The sequence below is a fragment of the Tachyglossus aculeatus genome, chromosome 11, assembly GCF_015852505.1.
Source record: "Tachyglossus aculeatus isolate mTacAcu1 chromosome 11, mTacAcu1.pri, whole genome shotgun sequence".
Taxonomy (NCBI): Eukaryota; Metazoa; Chordata; class Mammalia; order Monotremata; family Tachyglossidae; genus Tachyglossus; species Tachyglossus aculeatus.
In genome coordinates this window covers 42,613,246-42,629,296 of record NC_052076.1, presented here as the reverse complement: position 1 = coordinate 42,629,296, position 16,051 = coordinate 42,613,246, and the positions used below count along the sequence as shown (strand labels likewise).

The following is a 16,051-nucleotide window of genomic DNA, read 5'->3' as shown; positions in this document are numbered from 1 at the left end:
CATCTCCTCTGTCAGCTAGCCACCTCACATCCACCTGGGACCCCTGGCTAAAAGGAAAGTTTCCTATTAAGGCTTCCTTCATCATCATCAATCATATTTATTGAGCGCTTACTATGTGCAGAGCGCTGTACTAAGCGCTTGGGTAGTACAAGCTTTCTTAAAAGAAAGTAGCTTAGAAACTGAGGGAGGAGTGAGACAACTGACTGATGGGCATCCCCAAAACATATTCCGGGTGAGTCAAGTCTCTGGAGGGATCAGCTAAAAACCCTTACAAACTAGATAACAATAGTGAACAACCCTATTCCGAGGGCTGTGGATGTCCAACTCCCATTGCTCCCGGCCACTACACACCGTTTCAAACCCTCAAGGACACTCAAACCCCTTTCCCTTGTAGAAAAGGTTCTCAAATAGCCCTTCTTTAGCACCGGAAACTTGGACTTTTATTTAATTTTTGTGCAGTACAGTCCATTCCTGTAACTAGTGGCAGCTTCCTGAAACTGGCGGGCCTCACCTCCCACAGCGAAGGAAGCGCTGGGAAAAAGGCACCACTGGTCTGCGTACCATGGACCTCAATTCTTGTGGACCTCAATTCTTGCCTCCTTCCCCAAGGCCAGCCCTGCACCGCTACACGCATGGGATTCTCAGTTGTCCAAGAGGAAGCAAAGAAAATGCAGCGAATCACCTCCGATTTACACTTCCCCACAAGGCCTCCGGGTCGGCTGCGGTCTCATTTTACCCATGCTTCTTAATTTTAGGTTCAGAAACATTAAAGGAGATTGACGGAGCGGCGGTAAGGAAGGGGGAGGATGGGTCCTAGTCGATGCCATGCTCTCAAACTCGTAGCTTAGTGATCTGTCGTGGCCCCTGATCCTCTTAAGGTCAGACAGACGGATTCCCTCCCTAGGGACCTCTCCTCCCCTTCTCTAAACACAACTAGTGACATCGAAACAAAAAGCTATGGTGCAGACCGTCGGCCCCACTGAGAAAGGTTAAGGGAACAGGAAGCCACAGTAAATAGCACCCCTGCGCAGATACCATCTCCTCCTCCTCCTCCCGAGCAGGGAAAGAATAATTATCGGGGGCAGACAGGCAGGCAGTGGGGCTGAGGGGCGGGGCACACGTCCCAACCGCGGCCCAGACCTTTCCCCGACTCAAATCGGGAGAAATAATTCCAAGAGTTGGAAAGAGAGACAGAGACAGAGAGAGGGAAGGAGAGAAAGAGAGACAGAGAGAGAGAAAGAGAGACAGAGGGAGAGAGAGAGAGGGAAAGAAAGAGAGTAAGAGAGAGCTAGTAGGGGGAGAGGTGGCAGGGGAGGGAATTATTATCATTAATACCCCAGCCCCATAACACCTCTGTACAAATCCTCACACTCTACTCTTTCCCTACAGAGTAAGCGCTCAGTACATATCATGAAATGATTGAGATGTAATTATGTCTGTCTCCTCACACTCTACTCTTTCTCTACACAGTAAGCGCTCAGTACATATCATTGACTGATTGATTGAGCTGTAATTATGTCTGTCTCCTCACACTCTACTCTTTCCCTACCCAGTAAGCGCTCACTCAGTAGATATCATGGACTGATTACCTGAGCTATAGTTATGTCTGTCTCCCCTGCAGACGGTAACAGCAGGGATAGTGGTTACCTACTCTATTGTACTGTACTCTCCCAAATGCTTAATACAGTATCCCGCACACAGTACGTGTTCAATCAACACTATTGATTGATTTGATTCACTCATCCCATAAGGTGGCACTGACCTAGATGGGAGGGATGGGGACAAGAAGACAAGAAGAGACTTCCAGTCGCCACTTTGGGGCTCCTTGCTATAACACGGTCGGGGGCCGCTGAGCAATAAAGCAGTCAGTTGAAAGTAACTTCGCACCAGACTTCTTAAATTCACCCAAGAAGACTTCGGCGCGCTCCGGCCTCTGGCTGGTCAATAAAACCCGGCCGCGGGACAGACAAAAGGCGGGAGCCGCTCTGCTCGACACGGGGGGCTGCTGGAGGGTGCGGGGGGCTGCGGGGAGTGGGGGAGGAGGCAGGGAGTGGTGGGACCCTTTTGGGGAGGGGGGGATTAAAAACGCGCGCGCGCGCACAGAGCACACGCATGCACACATACATATACACACGCGCGCACACACACGAAACGGAGGCAAAAAGCAACAGCCAGCAAGCCGGGGCAGGATCCGGGGCGCGATCCGGAGAGTCTTTGCCTTACCTGGTAAGTAATAGAGAGGCGGCTTCAATCCAAACATGATTCAAATTACAGTTCCATAGCGACCAGAAAACCGGGGTGAAGAGGAAAGGGGGAGGAGAAAAGGCGGGGGCGAAAAAAAAAAACCCAACCAACCAACCCACACAACAGTCACCAAAAAAGGGTGGAGGGAGGAAGAGCAATCGGTAATCGCGATCAAAGAAATTTACGAAAGAAAAAAAAAAGTCTTGATCATTTCGGCCGCCTCGTCACTCGGAGATCCACAATGAGGTAATTGGCTAACAACAACAGCACTTTGAGGCTTTAAACAGCTGCCTTGACGCTTCCTTGTGTGTGCGTTTTCTGTCTTTTGGACCAGAGATGCAAATAAAAAAAAGGGGGGGGGGAGATGCAGAAAAATGATGGAGAGAAAGGAATTAGAAAGCGCGACAGGCGAGGGGGATGGGGAGAGAGGGAGGGAGGAAGAGAGAGAGAGAGAGAGAGAGAGAGAGAGAGAGAGAGGTGTTCGGGGGTTTAAGATCTTCTTTAGGGATTACTCATTTGAAAAAAAAAGCAGCCCCCAAGACGTGTGAGTAGCAATCTTTCCTCCATTCAGTCATTTGAATGTCAAGGGCGAGGGTCAATGGATTTGTTTCCAACAGGGCTTCATGTTCAGAATCAGAAGGAAAAAGGAAAGCGAGGGAGACAGAGGGAGGGAGAAGAGGGTGGGGGGGTATCTCTTGTTGCCAAGGAGAAATCGGCTTTGTTTTCGTTTCCCCTTAGTTACGGGGAGGGAAGTAAGAGGGGGGGTTGAGAAGAAAATTAATACTCAAACAGCTAAGAAGTACGGTGGGAGATTTCTTTTCGGAAAAAAGAAGGTACTGCAAAAACACCAGTTCCAGACAGGAGAAAGGGACAAAAATTGACTTCCCACGCCTCTCCCCTATTTTTTTGAGGGGAGGGGGAGATGTTCTTATCACCTTTTCTCTACGTCCCACCACCGACTCAGAAAGAAGGTAGGAGGGATAAAGACATAAGGGAGGAAAAAGGAAACTCCGTAGTCTACAATGACCCAGCCAGGAAGAGAGGAGAGAGGTAGGGAGGGAAGGATAGAGAAACCAGCATTAGAAAGCCCCCTCGATCAATTTTCACGCAAGAATCATTATCGGTAAATTGGAAATCTGGCTGGCTGACAGCAGATTTGTCTCCCCTAATGAAAGAGAGAGGGTAGGAAACCATCAGGCATCTGTTCGTGGAAGTAGAGTCTCCAGTGTTTAATTCTGTTTGTTCTTCCGTCTTTAAAATGCATCTTCTGATTTCCCCATGCTTTGCAAGGCAGTAACAGTTTCACCTCCGATCTTCCAGAGGAAAGAAAGCAGCGAACCCAGTAATCAAATCCATGAAAAAAGAAAATCAGCACACCAAACGGGTGACTTTTCTCTTTCCCTTTCTTCTCTCTGAGTCAGGACTCCTTTCTCTTGATTTCAGGAGGACGTTTTGTTTATAAGCAGCTGCAGGTTCGAGCTTTCTATAACCGCTTCTCGTCTCCCCGCTCCCCGATAAAAAGAACAAACCCCAACCCCCCCCCCACCTCCGTCCTTGCCGTTTGCCGGAGCCTCCAACTCTACTCTATCCCTGTGCTTGAAACACAAAAGACTGACAGGAGCAGCAGAGGAGCTGGGAGTTAACTATCTTGACAGAGGAGCCAAAAAAGAGGAGGATCTAAAAATACTACCTGCCCCAGAGGCTTTGCTAGTCCTTTGTGAAACTAACACTAGTTACAACACACACCCACAGGATCCTACATTAACTTGAAATGTAAGCAACTCCCCCCCCCCTTTTTTTTAAATATCCCTGTTGTGACTGTAATCAAGTGCCTGATACAATCTCACACATTCTCTCTCCATCGATGCATTATCAGATCCGGGAAGACATGCTTCCAGGCAAATAGAGCTAATAAATGCTATTACTGAGATACTGCAGGCTCAGGCTGTACCATAGTAACAAGGGCCCCAGTTAATTTGGTTTAAGTAAACGATCAACAGCACAATGTGTGTGGGGGGCGGGGGGGCGGGGGGAGGTCTGGGCATGCTGGTATTATCCTCCACAAAACTGCTAGTGCTCTTCACACCAAAGTTCAAGAAGGCAACGTGTGATAATTCCTCACATTGAGGGAAAAAAAAAACACAGACCACATCCTGTGTGTTAATTGTCCAGCCCATCAAACAGATTTAAAGGCATAGTCCGTTTCTCTCCCAAATTGAGCAATACCGATATATACATATTTATAGTCCCCTATGCAATGAGGACACTGTTTATGACATGGGGAAAAGAAAGATTCAGTTCCTGACCCGAAATACCTTTATGTTAAGTAGGGAAGGCATGAAGTAAAAACCCACCAAAAAGTTAAAACTCTCGCCACCACACACCTTCGCCTAGATAGCTATCTGCCAGCTTTTCACACCGAGGGCTAAACCACATCACACCACAACAGCATCGCTGCTTTCCCCTCTTGAAATGGCGATTTCATTTGCTGAACATAATGTGAGCCAAAATCCCATAAAAGGACCCTTGTTCTAACCTCGCACCTAAACGAGGCTTTCAGAAAGCATACTGATGAACGCCTGTCCTTAAAGAAATGGATGCCATCTCATTTTCTGATGTCCCCTTCTTCTGGGGAGTGGAAAGGCGGGGTGAACCCCGAAAAACTACTCCTTCCTCTCCCAGGCTCCCAGATCCACCTGCCCAGGTGGGAAAACGCAAACACTTTAGGGCGCAGAGTCAAAGGGAGGTTGAATGAAGATATCCGCCCTCCTCTCCCTTCCTAGCACGAAGGGAGGAGGTATGCGTGGGGAAGGGGAAGGGGATGTTTGGGGTTTGGGCTTTTTTTTTTTTTTCAAGTTGCACAGAAGGGTATTTCCGTCGCGTCAGCGGGATCCTTGGAAGCCCCTTTGCCGCTGCTGCAAGCTCTCTCGCCCTGGGTCCCCCTAGTAGCAACTCTGGCCGCCCCCACCGCCCGCATTTGGCTTGAAGAAGCAAAGTACAGCCACTTACGAGTCAATCGCGTTGACTGGCCCCATAGGCCCTCCTCCTCTTTCTCTTTCCCTCCTCCTTTCATTCATTCATTCAGTCGTATTTATTGAGTGCTTACTGTGTGCAGAGCCTCCTCCTCCTCTTTCCATTCTCCCTCTTTCCCTCTTCCTCCTCCTTTTTCCCTCCTCCCCTTTCCCTCTTCTTCCTCCTCCTCCTCCTTCCCTTCCCCTCCACCTCCTCTTCCCCTCCTCCCTCTTTCCCTCTTCCTCCTCCTTTTTCCCTCCTCCTCCTTCCCTTCCCCTCCACCTCCTCTTCCCCTCCTCCTCCCCCTCTTCCTCTCCCTTCCCCCGCCTCCTCCTCCTCGCCCCGGCGGGCGGGCAGGGCGGCCTGCAGCCGCTAACGGTTCCCTGGGTGGAGAAGCACAAAGCCGCCTATCAGGGCGGGCAGCCCTGGGGAGCGCGATAAGCATCATTTAATCTGGCAGCGCGCAGGGCCCGGCGCCCCCCCCCCCCCGCCCCTTACAGCGCGCCCCCCGCCCCTTACAGCGCGAAGCCCGCCGGGCCCAGGCCAGGCCCGGGCCCAGGCCCGTGCTCGCCCTGCCCCGGGGGCTGCGGGGTTGGCCGGGAGGGTGGCCTCGAAGCCGGGGGTCCCTGCGCTCGGGGCGCCCAAGGAGGGAGCATCTGTCCTGCTCCTTTCTGCCGCTGACCCCGGGGTCACACTCGGCGCTCGGCTCAGCTGCTGCGGCTCATTGTGTGCGGGAGCTCGTTGAAGCCCCCCGCAGCCACGGGCCCTTTGAAGGGAGGAGGCCCCCAACCCCTTCACCTGCCTCACTCCCCGACCCGCGGTCCAGACCCGGTTCTTCCCTCTCAGCTCCCCTAATCATAATGATGATGGTATCCGTTAAGCTCATACTATGTGGCAATAGCTGTTCTAATCCCCAGGATAGATACAAGGTGATCAGGTTGTCCCACGTGGGGCTCGCACTCTTAATCCCCATTTTACAGATGAGAAATTATGCGGCTTGCCCAAGGTCACATAGCAGGCAAGTGGAGCCGGGATTAGAACCCACGCCCTCTGACTCACAAGCCGGTGCTCTTGCCATTAAGCCACGCTGCTAGCTAGTCATCCTGGCACCCCCAGCCCCAGTGCACGCACACCGCATTAGGGGACCTCCCTCTAGGAGAGGGACTCCCCCAAATCCCACCTTTAGTGCTTGCAGCCACCTTTTTTTTAAATGGTTTTGGTTAAGTGCTTACCATGTGTCAAACAGGGAGGCAGCATGGCCTATGTGGAAGGAGCACCGGCTTGGGAGTCAAGGGACGTGGGTTCTAATCCCGGCTCTGCCACTTGTCTGCTATGTGACCTTGGGGAAGTCACTTCTCTGTGTCTCAGTTACCTCAACTGTAAAATGGGGATTAAGACGGGGAGCTCCACGTGGGACAACCTGATTACCTTGTATCTACCCCAGTGCTTAGAACAGTGCTTGGCACATAGTAAGCACTTAACTGATACCATAATTATTAAACACTGTTTCAAGTGCCGGGGTAGGTACAAGTTAATTAGGTTGGACACAGTTTGGTTCCTTATGGGGCTCACAGTTCTCCAGAAAGTCAGGGTTCATGCTGGAGACTTCTGTTAGCTGGGTTTGGGAAGGAGAAGGAAGGAGAAAGATGCAAATTGGAAAAACGCAGAGTCCCGAAAATCTAAAAATAACTCTTGCAGTGAAGGTTTATCACTTTTGGAGCACCACAGCTTAGGCTGCCAGCCTGAGCCAAGAGTTCAGTTTGGAAAGCAGCATGGCTTAGCAGAAAGAGCGCAGGCCTTGGACTCAGAGGATCTGGGTTCTAATGCAGACCTCCCCAACCACATACCTGCTGTCTGACCTTAGGTAGGTCACTTCATGTTCTGGACCTCAGTTCCCTCATCTGCAAAAAGGGGGATTCATTACCTATTTTCCCTCCTACTTGGACTGTGAGCCCCATGTAGGACCTGGTTAGCTGGCATCTACCCCAACACTTAGTACAGTGTTTGGCACATAGCACTTGACAAATATTACAATTATTATTATTACTAGTATTCACCAGGCAGCTTTAGGCTTTCAGCCTGGGTACAGATGCAGTGACACTTCCGGGTTAAAAACCCTCTAAATTTCACTGCCAGGGCTGCACATCCCAGTCTCTGCCCACAGCACAAGCCCCACCCAAAGCTGGGACACTGGTTATGCAGGCCAGAAAGCTTTGGCCTCAGACATGCCACAGGTTCCCATCCCCCTTGCCCTGCAGGAGGAAAAAAAAGCTAATCTAAAATGCAGATAATAATAACAATAATAATATGAATTAAAATCCTTAATCTATGCCAAGCTCTGGAGTAGATAATTGGATCAGACAGTCCCTGTCCCACACCGGGCTCACAGACTAAGGAGGAGGGAGACCTGGAATTTTATCCCTATTTTGCAGCTGAGGAAATTGAGGCACAGAGAAGCTAGGTGACTTGTCCAAGGTCACACAACAGGCATATGGCAGAGCTGGGACTAGAAACAGGGTCTTCTGACTCCCAGTCCCATATTCTTTTTATTAGGGCCAGAGGAACCACAGTCACATTAACCAGAGTTAACTAAACTCCCAAATGTTTAGGAACACGTTACCTACATCTTGGTGCTTTTGAAGGTAATGGGACCCCAGGTTGAAAGAGTTAGTATTGTGGTGCCGTAATTTTAAAACGCCAACATGCTTTTGGGCCGTATCAACTGGAGTGTGACATGTAAAAGAGCTGAGATAACCCCTCCCATATACTTTGCACTGGTTAGACCCTTATTGGATTACTGGGTCTAGTTCTGACCAACACACTTTTAAAAAGATGCAAAGAAGCAGGAGCAATTCTGCAGAGCGACACAAACTAGTAAATGGCTGGAAGTTTAGCATTCTTGTTCTCCAAACAAGCCCAAAGTCCTAAATTTTTCATCAAAGGACCTAAAAAGTAATTTAAATACACAAAGAATTTTTCAAAGAGGAGGCTGACCAGTTCTCCAAATTCTTGGAGAGCCAATCAAGAGGAATTTGGAACATTTCAGCTAGATCTCAAGAAAAACTTTTTGATTGTCAGGGTGATGAAACCCTAGCCTATTGAAGACCACAACTGAAGAAGGCTTAGGAATCTTCATTCCTGAAGACTTTAAGAAGAGAATAAGCAGCAACCTGTCTCAAATAGATGATTTATTTGCTCACCTGCCTAGAGGCAGGGAGTTGGATCATATGGTTCTTTTTATGTCTAGAATTCATGACTTTTCCTCCCATGATTTTTCAGCCCAGTATTCCCTCAATAAACTGATCTAAGCTTCAGGAGGTTGGGAGTGAGATCACCTCCATCCTTCAAGGCAGTGGTGCTCTTCTTCCTAATGTGGTTAGACCACACCATTGTGTCTCCCAGGGTTCTAGCACACTAGCCAGCTGGAAAAACCTCCCTGCCCCCCTTGAAACTACATTTTTTTTAAAGCCCCCAAACTATCAGTTTCTGTTGTCATTCTTTTATAGGTTTTTAATTCACCAGGATTACACTAACAACAGTGATAATTAATACTAAACCCTCCTCTACTGTATATGCTAATGGCATGAGCCATAAAAATTAATTTGCAAACATGTCATTATACAATAGCTGTACAGGCAATAAACCTGTAATTATAGGCCAATCATAGATAGGGTACAGAGGGAGGGGTGCTTTGCCAATCTGTTTTATTTTTTTTTCTCCTTAGAAACTGTGTAAAGCATTACCAGAAAATTGTTTAACCAATTTAAAATGAAGTCCAGCTCTGGAGTAAAAGAGGCCTCTTCTTCACTGTTTAAAGTAAAAACAGGATTTGAAGCAGGGGCTCAGAGGGAACTAGATGGAGACAGAACCTCCCTCCCTGAGGTGTGGCTCTGGCAGGCAAGAGGGGAAGGGCAATGCTGGGAGAAACCAGAGAGTCTACTAGAATTTTTTCCAGCCAGGGAGGAGGGAAGTCGGTGACAGGAAGCATACACTTTGGTAGGAGAAGTGGCTCTCCAAGTCATCTCAAACCCAAAATGAGCACGTGCATCCTTGTATCAGATTCTTCAGGTGCTTTGCCAGCCCTGGTAATTTCACCACATGCTCGTGAGGGAGCTGAGCACTATCATCAGAACAAAACAGAGGTCCCCAAACCAAAGGCTAGGAAGACCAGATCCACAGTGCTTCAGCAACATTCCCAGGTGACACAGGTAACTTTTGTCATGTTAGAAGGCAGAGAAACTAAGGCACAGAATGAGACAGTAATTCACAAGCTATTGATGCCTGTTTACTTGTTTTGATGTCTGTCTCCCATTGTGGGCAGGGATTGTCTCTATTGCTGAACTGTACTTTCCAAGCACTTAGTACAGTGCTCTGCACACAGTAAGCGCTAAAAAAATACAGTTGAATGAATGAATGAACAATCACCAACACCCACTCTCAGGTGCCAACCAAGCGACCCTCCCAGGCCCCAAGGCAAGGCGCAGTAGGGTTGAGAAACAGTCCTGCTAGGGTGAGGAGAATTGCTTGTTGCAACATCTGGAATTGATGTATTTCCCCCCTTACACAAACAGACACTGGGAGACTTTACTCCAAAGCCACAGGAGGTGAGAGCTTGAGAGTTGTAAGTTCCAAGAGTTTCTTCTTTATCTTTTTCTACTCAAAAAAGTAAGGTTTGTTTTGGCATTTTTTTTGTTGTTGTTGGTTTGTTTTTAAAGTAGCCTATGTCCTCTAATATGGGAGGGAGAAAAACCTCCAAAAAGTTAAAGAACACAAAGCCCAAAGAAGAACAGGAGGAAATTCAGAAGAGACCTCCTGGGTCTGATCAGATATCTTTATTCTTTCTCCCCTGTGAGACCCCTTTCTGTCTTCTTTCCTCTCAACTGTGCTTCTCACCTTAGAAGACAGCACACCAGGAAGGGCAGCAGGAGGTAAACAGAGTGAAGTGTGCCACTACTTCTGCCGCCTATCAAAAGCCCAAGAACTGAGGGAAACCCTCCAGGAAGGATATTCACTAGGCCACCCTGGAAGTTTCCACATAACCTATCAACCATGGTAATGTGTCTGCTGCCCTAGATTAATTATCCTGAGCTCACAAGGGTCAACTGCAAGAGCGAAGCTAGGTAGCTTTAGGCTACATCTGGCCTAGTGGATGAGGAGAAATCTCTTTATCTTTTTAAGGACAAGACATGCTGCCCTTAACCTAAACTCTTCAAGGATCCCGACTCCTACCAGCAAAATGTTCAAAATGGAGGAACCCCATACTCCCTCTGGTGGAGAAGACCCCATCATTACAGCAAGAGAATGAAACATTGCATGGAAAATTAGCAGGCCAGTAAGTCTGGAGATAGCCTCTCTTCTGCCTGTGCTGGGAAAGTTGAGGTTGTAAACCTAATGGCTTTGAGTGCTCACAAAGGATGGCTCAGATCTGTCTGGTACAGTGTCCTAGCATTTGCTTTTCTCATCTTCAAACACCTTTAACGTTCAGCAGCAGGTCTAAAAACATCCACCCGCTTGTCCACTCAGCGCTATCCTTATATCACGGCTAGCCTGAGTTTTTTTCACTGCCTCGAATTTGCCTTCCCACTGACTTAAACATTGGTGGATGAGACTGGGAAAGGAAAGGACATGTGCTCCTGTCAAATTTATGGTCATTCTTGCCTCCTAGTTTTGTTTCATCTTTGCTTCTGTGTTTGTTACCAACACTCCCTCCATGACTTACTCTTAGATTGGGAGCCCGTGGGGGGTGGGGGGCAGTGACTGTATCTACAACTCATCTTTGAACTTCTTTCCCAGGCCTGTGCTCTTCCTATTAGGCTACACTGCTCAATCCCAAACTTTTGTGCATGACAAAACTTCATTTGCCATCCCTGTTTTATTCCCTTTTTCTTTTTTATCTCACTCAGCTCTTAGAAAGGGAAACAGATGGGCTTCATGTAGTTTTGAGTCCTTTTCTACCTTGCCTCCAGTTTTTGACTCTTGTGAACAAATCAGTCAGCGAGGGTCCTGCTGCTTTTAGCCCAGTGTTCTGCTGCCAGCTTGTCCTTGATCCTTTGTATAAATAGGAGATGTATCACATCCAGTCAAAACTGGGGCAGGACACCCTGGGGAGGAGGAACAATATGGCCTAGTGGATAGGGACAAGACTGGGAGTCAAGAAACCTGCATTCAAATCCTGGCTCTACCGATGATTGCTGTGTGAGCTTGGGCAAGTCAACTGACTTCTCTGTGCCACCATTTCCTCATCTGCAAAATAGAAATTGAATACCTATTCTCCCTCCTTCTTAGACTGTGAGCCCTGTGGGGGATAGGGACTAGATCTAATTGCGGCTACCACAGTGCTTGGTGCACTGTAAGTGTTCAACAAGTACCAGAATTATTATTCGAATTCCCCACTGAACATTAGGTGCTGGTGATGGATGGGATTTCCTGCCAATCAATCAATCAATGGTATTTATTGAGCGCTTACTATGTGCAGAGCACTGTAATAGGCACTTGGGAGGGTACAACAATACAATGGGTCTTTTACCCATTTAATGCTGCAATAAGGCAGAGAATGTAAAAAATTAACTTAGCTCTGCTCTGACCACTGGGTTCTGAGCTCATACAGGGCTGAACTGGAGCTATCCTGCTTCAGAATGGTCTGTCAGTAGCTGCGAGGAGAGATTTGTGAGGAAAGGGAAGGCAGCAGATGACTCTGGGTTCACAAACCCATTTCTCGAGTGTCAACCCAGAGTGACAAACAGACTCCTCAGTCATCTGGTGTGCTGATTTTACAGCTTCCAACTTTGCAGGTTTTCGCTTAGTTCAAGCTCATCGAAACCTCGCTTCAGTGAAAGAGGAAAAAAAAGATCTGGAGATCTGTCTCCTGTGAGTTATGGAAAGCCTTCAGAGCTACAAGGATGAGCTAAGAATATACAAATATAATATATAAAGGAACAGGGACAGTCTGTATGTTACCCGACTTTTCTCAGAATCAGTCCCTGGCTTGTTTGTCCCGGTTTGCATGCCTGGGGCAAATCTGAACCGTCTTTTCAGTTCAGCCTCAGAAGAGGGAACGATAACCCCAGAAAAGCTTTTGAAAGGCCAGCACTTTTGTACAGATGCTCTTCCTCTCTGACTGCTGGATGGATGGGAACTAAGGTTTCTGGGGTCTTCAGCAGGAAGAAAGGACAGACACCCTCACCTGGCAACTCTGTTCCTGGCTCCACCCACCTGAATCGCCCCACAGCAACCCAGTCTTGTCTCCACCCACCTGGACTGTACAAGGGCATTCACAAAGGGAGGAGTGGCATTGAATTGAAACCCCCTTCCAGTAGATCAATCAGTATATTTATGGAGTGCCCACTGCATACAGTACACTGAACTAACTGTGGGAAAGCACAACAAAGCCCAAAGATGGAAACCGGGCCCTCAAGGAGTTTGAACTCTAATTCAAACCACACTTGGATCAGCCAAATTTGAGGACGGGGCAGAAGGTAGTCCCAGCCCCAGGGGGCAGCCAGGGCCCCATTCTTGTAGACCACTGGTGGCCTTCAGCTTCGGGTGAGCTGAAACATTCAGAAGCTACCATGGATGGTAAAATAACCAATCAATATCAATCAATGGAATTTATTAAGCTCTTATGGTGTGCAGAACACTGCACAAAGTGCTCGGGAAAGTACAACAGATTTTTGTATTTATTCATAAAATAATGAATAAACATGAATTTGGGTGCTAAAGAATCACCTGTTCCCCTGACATTTCCTGAGTTGGCATGACATCCTAAATTCAAATTCCAGAGTTCACTGAGTCGGTCCCGAACAAAGCAGCTAAAGCCACTCGCTGACTCTGTTTTATTTTGGGGGTTTTTTCACCAGAAGTACGATGATCTTATGTTTAGCAGCCGAGGCCATGCTCCGAAAGCATTTTAGTGACAGATTTTTCCAGTCTGAGCGGCTGGGGTTATCCATTCCCCTACACAGAACATGCAGGTGAGCTGAAACTTTCCTCTGAAACTGAAACTCCATCTAATGAAAAACAAACCCAAGAGTAAAACAACCCGAAAATGCAGGGCTTTTTTCTTTTCCCCTTCCCTGAGATGTAACTCCTATGACTGAAAGCTAAATGCTTGAGGCCAAAAATAAGCACCCCCAACAGCTATAATTTGGAGATCCCCGTTCTTTACCACAACCTATGACCTGCAGCTTTCATACCATCCCTCTCCCAAGGATCCTTTCTGTGAAGGCGATTGCAGTGTCTACCATTAGCTGAACGGGGATCTTTTGTGCTTGCTAAAGGGCTCAATTGCAGGTGTAATTAGGTTCCTTCACTTTCCCTCCTCCTTCCTGGGTGAGTTGCCTAGTTTGAAGGACTGCACCCCACAATTAAATGCTTAGGGGCCCGACCATGTTGGAGCCCACAAACATGTGCATGCGGCTAATAGCGGGGCCCCGAGTTTGGCTTTAAAAACAGAAGCCGGGTCACAGAAATCTGGCCCTTTGCTTTTGTTTTTTAAAACTCCTCTGTCCAGCTGGGAATAATGATTAAAGACAAACTGCCAATTATGCTAGGCCCTACACATAAATAAAACAGCAGAACTCCTTAATTAAGCCATTTAGAGGAGTGGAAAAAGCTTTAAGGGGGAGGCAAAAAAGAGGAAATAAGGCGTTATCCCTTGATTTGGCCATTGGCTCAGGATTTCCTAGGTCTTTGACATACATGATGTTTCAAGTTAAAAGCCTAAGAGACTATCTATGCCCATGCTCTGTTATAAATGGGATGCGGAACTGGAGAATTTGTGTATGGGACAGAGCCTTCTATGGCCTTGCAAGCCAAAAAACAATAAGCATATTTTGCCTTTTGGCCAGCTCAGCAGTCACAACCGAATACCATGAGCCAGTGCAATACTGAGACAATTAAAAATCCATTGCTTTTTCTCAGTTAACGGTCTCAAGTGCTCACCTGCATCCCCACTGGCCTGGTTCACTAGCTCTGAGTGGTTTCCAGGTCTCTAATGCAGAGACAGCAAAGTTGAAGAGAAGGCTTAAGTCGCCTTGCAATTATGACCCAATCACCACCCAAGGAGACATCACATTTGGGAGTCAGCATCATATGTGGGTGTCAACAACACAAAAGGAGAGGAAGCCAAGGGGTGGTAGATAGGGATAAGTAATCTGCCCCACAAGACAGACTTTCCAATAGTGTAGTGCTTTGCACACAGTAAGCACTCAGAAGATGTGACTGAATGATAGAAGTGGGGGTCAAGATCTGACCCCACCAGCAGGAGCAGAATAGGGAGTGACCTTTGGGCAGGAGAATGCACCAGCAAGAATCTCATTTGTCCCTAGTGCCCAAGGTTAGTTTGGTTCTTGCCCAGTCCTTGGGGGCGGGGTGGGGAGTGGGCATGGATCATGTCTACTAACTCTACTGTATTGTACTCTCCCAGATGCTTGGTATGGTGCCCTGCAATAAAATCCCAATGATGTACTGATTGACTTTTCATTCATTCAATGGTATTGACAGGAGGGAGGAAGACCGATTAAAGCCCCTACTGCCCTAGCCTTCCCTGGAGTTACCCTGCTGCAGGCTGCCATGACGGTCCCCAGGTTTTGTGTCCCCTGCTGCTTCCCCTGCAGCAGGGTAACCCCAGGGAAGACTAGGGCAGTAGGGGCTTTAATTGGTCTTCCTCCCTCCTGTCCACACCTTTGGAGCCCTCTGAATCAACATCTGGGAGCCCTTAGATGGTTGCACCCTCCCCTCTCCTGATGTGAGAGAGGGATGGGGGTGGGGGGTGGGGGGTGCAGAATCTGTTGCCCTGCCATGCGTGGCCTCTCCCAGGGCAATGGGGAAAAAGCCATACTGCAAATCCAGTACTACTGACCTAGCAAAAACCTGAATAAACAATTGGAGGATAAACTGAGAAGATTTCTGTCATATCTGTTTCCAGGTCTGTGTCTACCAACTCTGCTGTACTGCACTCTCCCAAGCACTTAGTACAGTGTTTTGCACACAATAAATGCTCAATAAATACCATTGATTGATTGATTCTGGAGGGTGAGGTGGGGAACTTTCAGTCCTCCAAAGTGAGTCTTTCTCCAACAACCTATTTAGGGCTCGCCTTCCATTTTTTGAAGTGATATTAAGTGCTTTACTGTGTGCCAGACAATATCTAAGCACAGGGGTAGGTAGAAGCTAATCAGATTTAACACAGTCCCTGTCCCACATAGGCCTCAAAGTCTTAATCTGCATTTTATAGATAAGGTAACTGAGGCATAGAGAAGTAAAGTGACTTGTACAAGGTCTGTGAGCCTGTTGTTGGGTAGGGACCATCTCTATATGTTGCCAACTTGTACGTCCCAAGCACTTAGTACAGTGCCCTGCACACAGTAAGCACTCAATAAATACGATTGAATGAATGAATGAAAGTGGCAGAGTTGGTATTAGAACCCAGTGCCTTCTGACTCCAAGGTCTGTTCTCTACCCATTAGACCATGACACTTCCTCTGATAACAATGACATTTAAGTGCTTTCTATGTGCCAAGCACTTAGCTAACTGCGGGGATAGACTTTTAGACTGTGAGCCCACTGTTGCGCAGGGACTGTCTCTATATGTTGCCAATTTGTACTTCCCAAGCGCTTAGTACAGTGCTCTGCACACAGTAAGCGCTCAATAAATACGATTGATGATGATGATAGATACTAGATAATCAAGTTAGATACAGTCCCTATCCCACCTGGGACTCCAAGTCCAAATGAGAGAGATCAGGTATCAAGTCACCTTTTTACAGATGAGGAAAATGAGGCACAGATAAGTTAA

The 16,051-nt window shown here is 47.7% G+C and overlaps 1 protein-coding gene and 1 long non-coding RNA gene across 3 annotated transcripts in view; both read right to left on the bottom strand.

Moving 5' to 3' along the window:
• Positions 1-16,051, bottom strand: part of GSE1 (Gse1 coiled-coil protein) — a 574,350-nt gene that overhangs the window by 134,779 nt on the left and 423,520 nt on the right. The window contains exon 1 of one of the 2 annotated variants that reach the window (XM_038754465.1): positions 2,224-2,648. The exons of the other annotated variant lie outside the window; for it this stretch is intronic. Coding sequence (XP_038610393.1) covers positions 2,224-2,260 — 37 coding nt within the window. The 5' untranslated portion in view covers positions 2,261-2,648. Of the gene's footprint in view, positions 1-2,223; positions 2,649-16,051 lie in introns of those variants that run through there. 2 annotated transcript variants of the gene reach the window in all.
• On the bottom strand, positions 13,074-14,231 carry LOC119934906. The gene is made up of 2 exons (XR_005453034.1): positions 14,197-14,231; positions 13,074-13,262 (listed from the first exon to the last, which is right to left on the bottom strand). It is a non-coding gene; the product is annotated as an uncharacterized LOC119934906 (long non-coding RNA).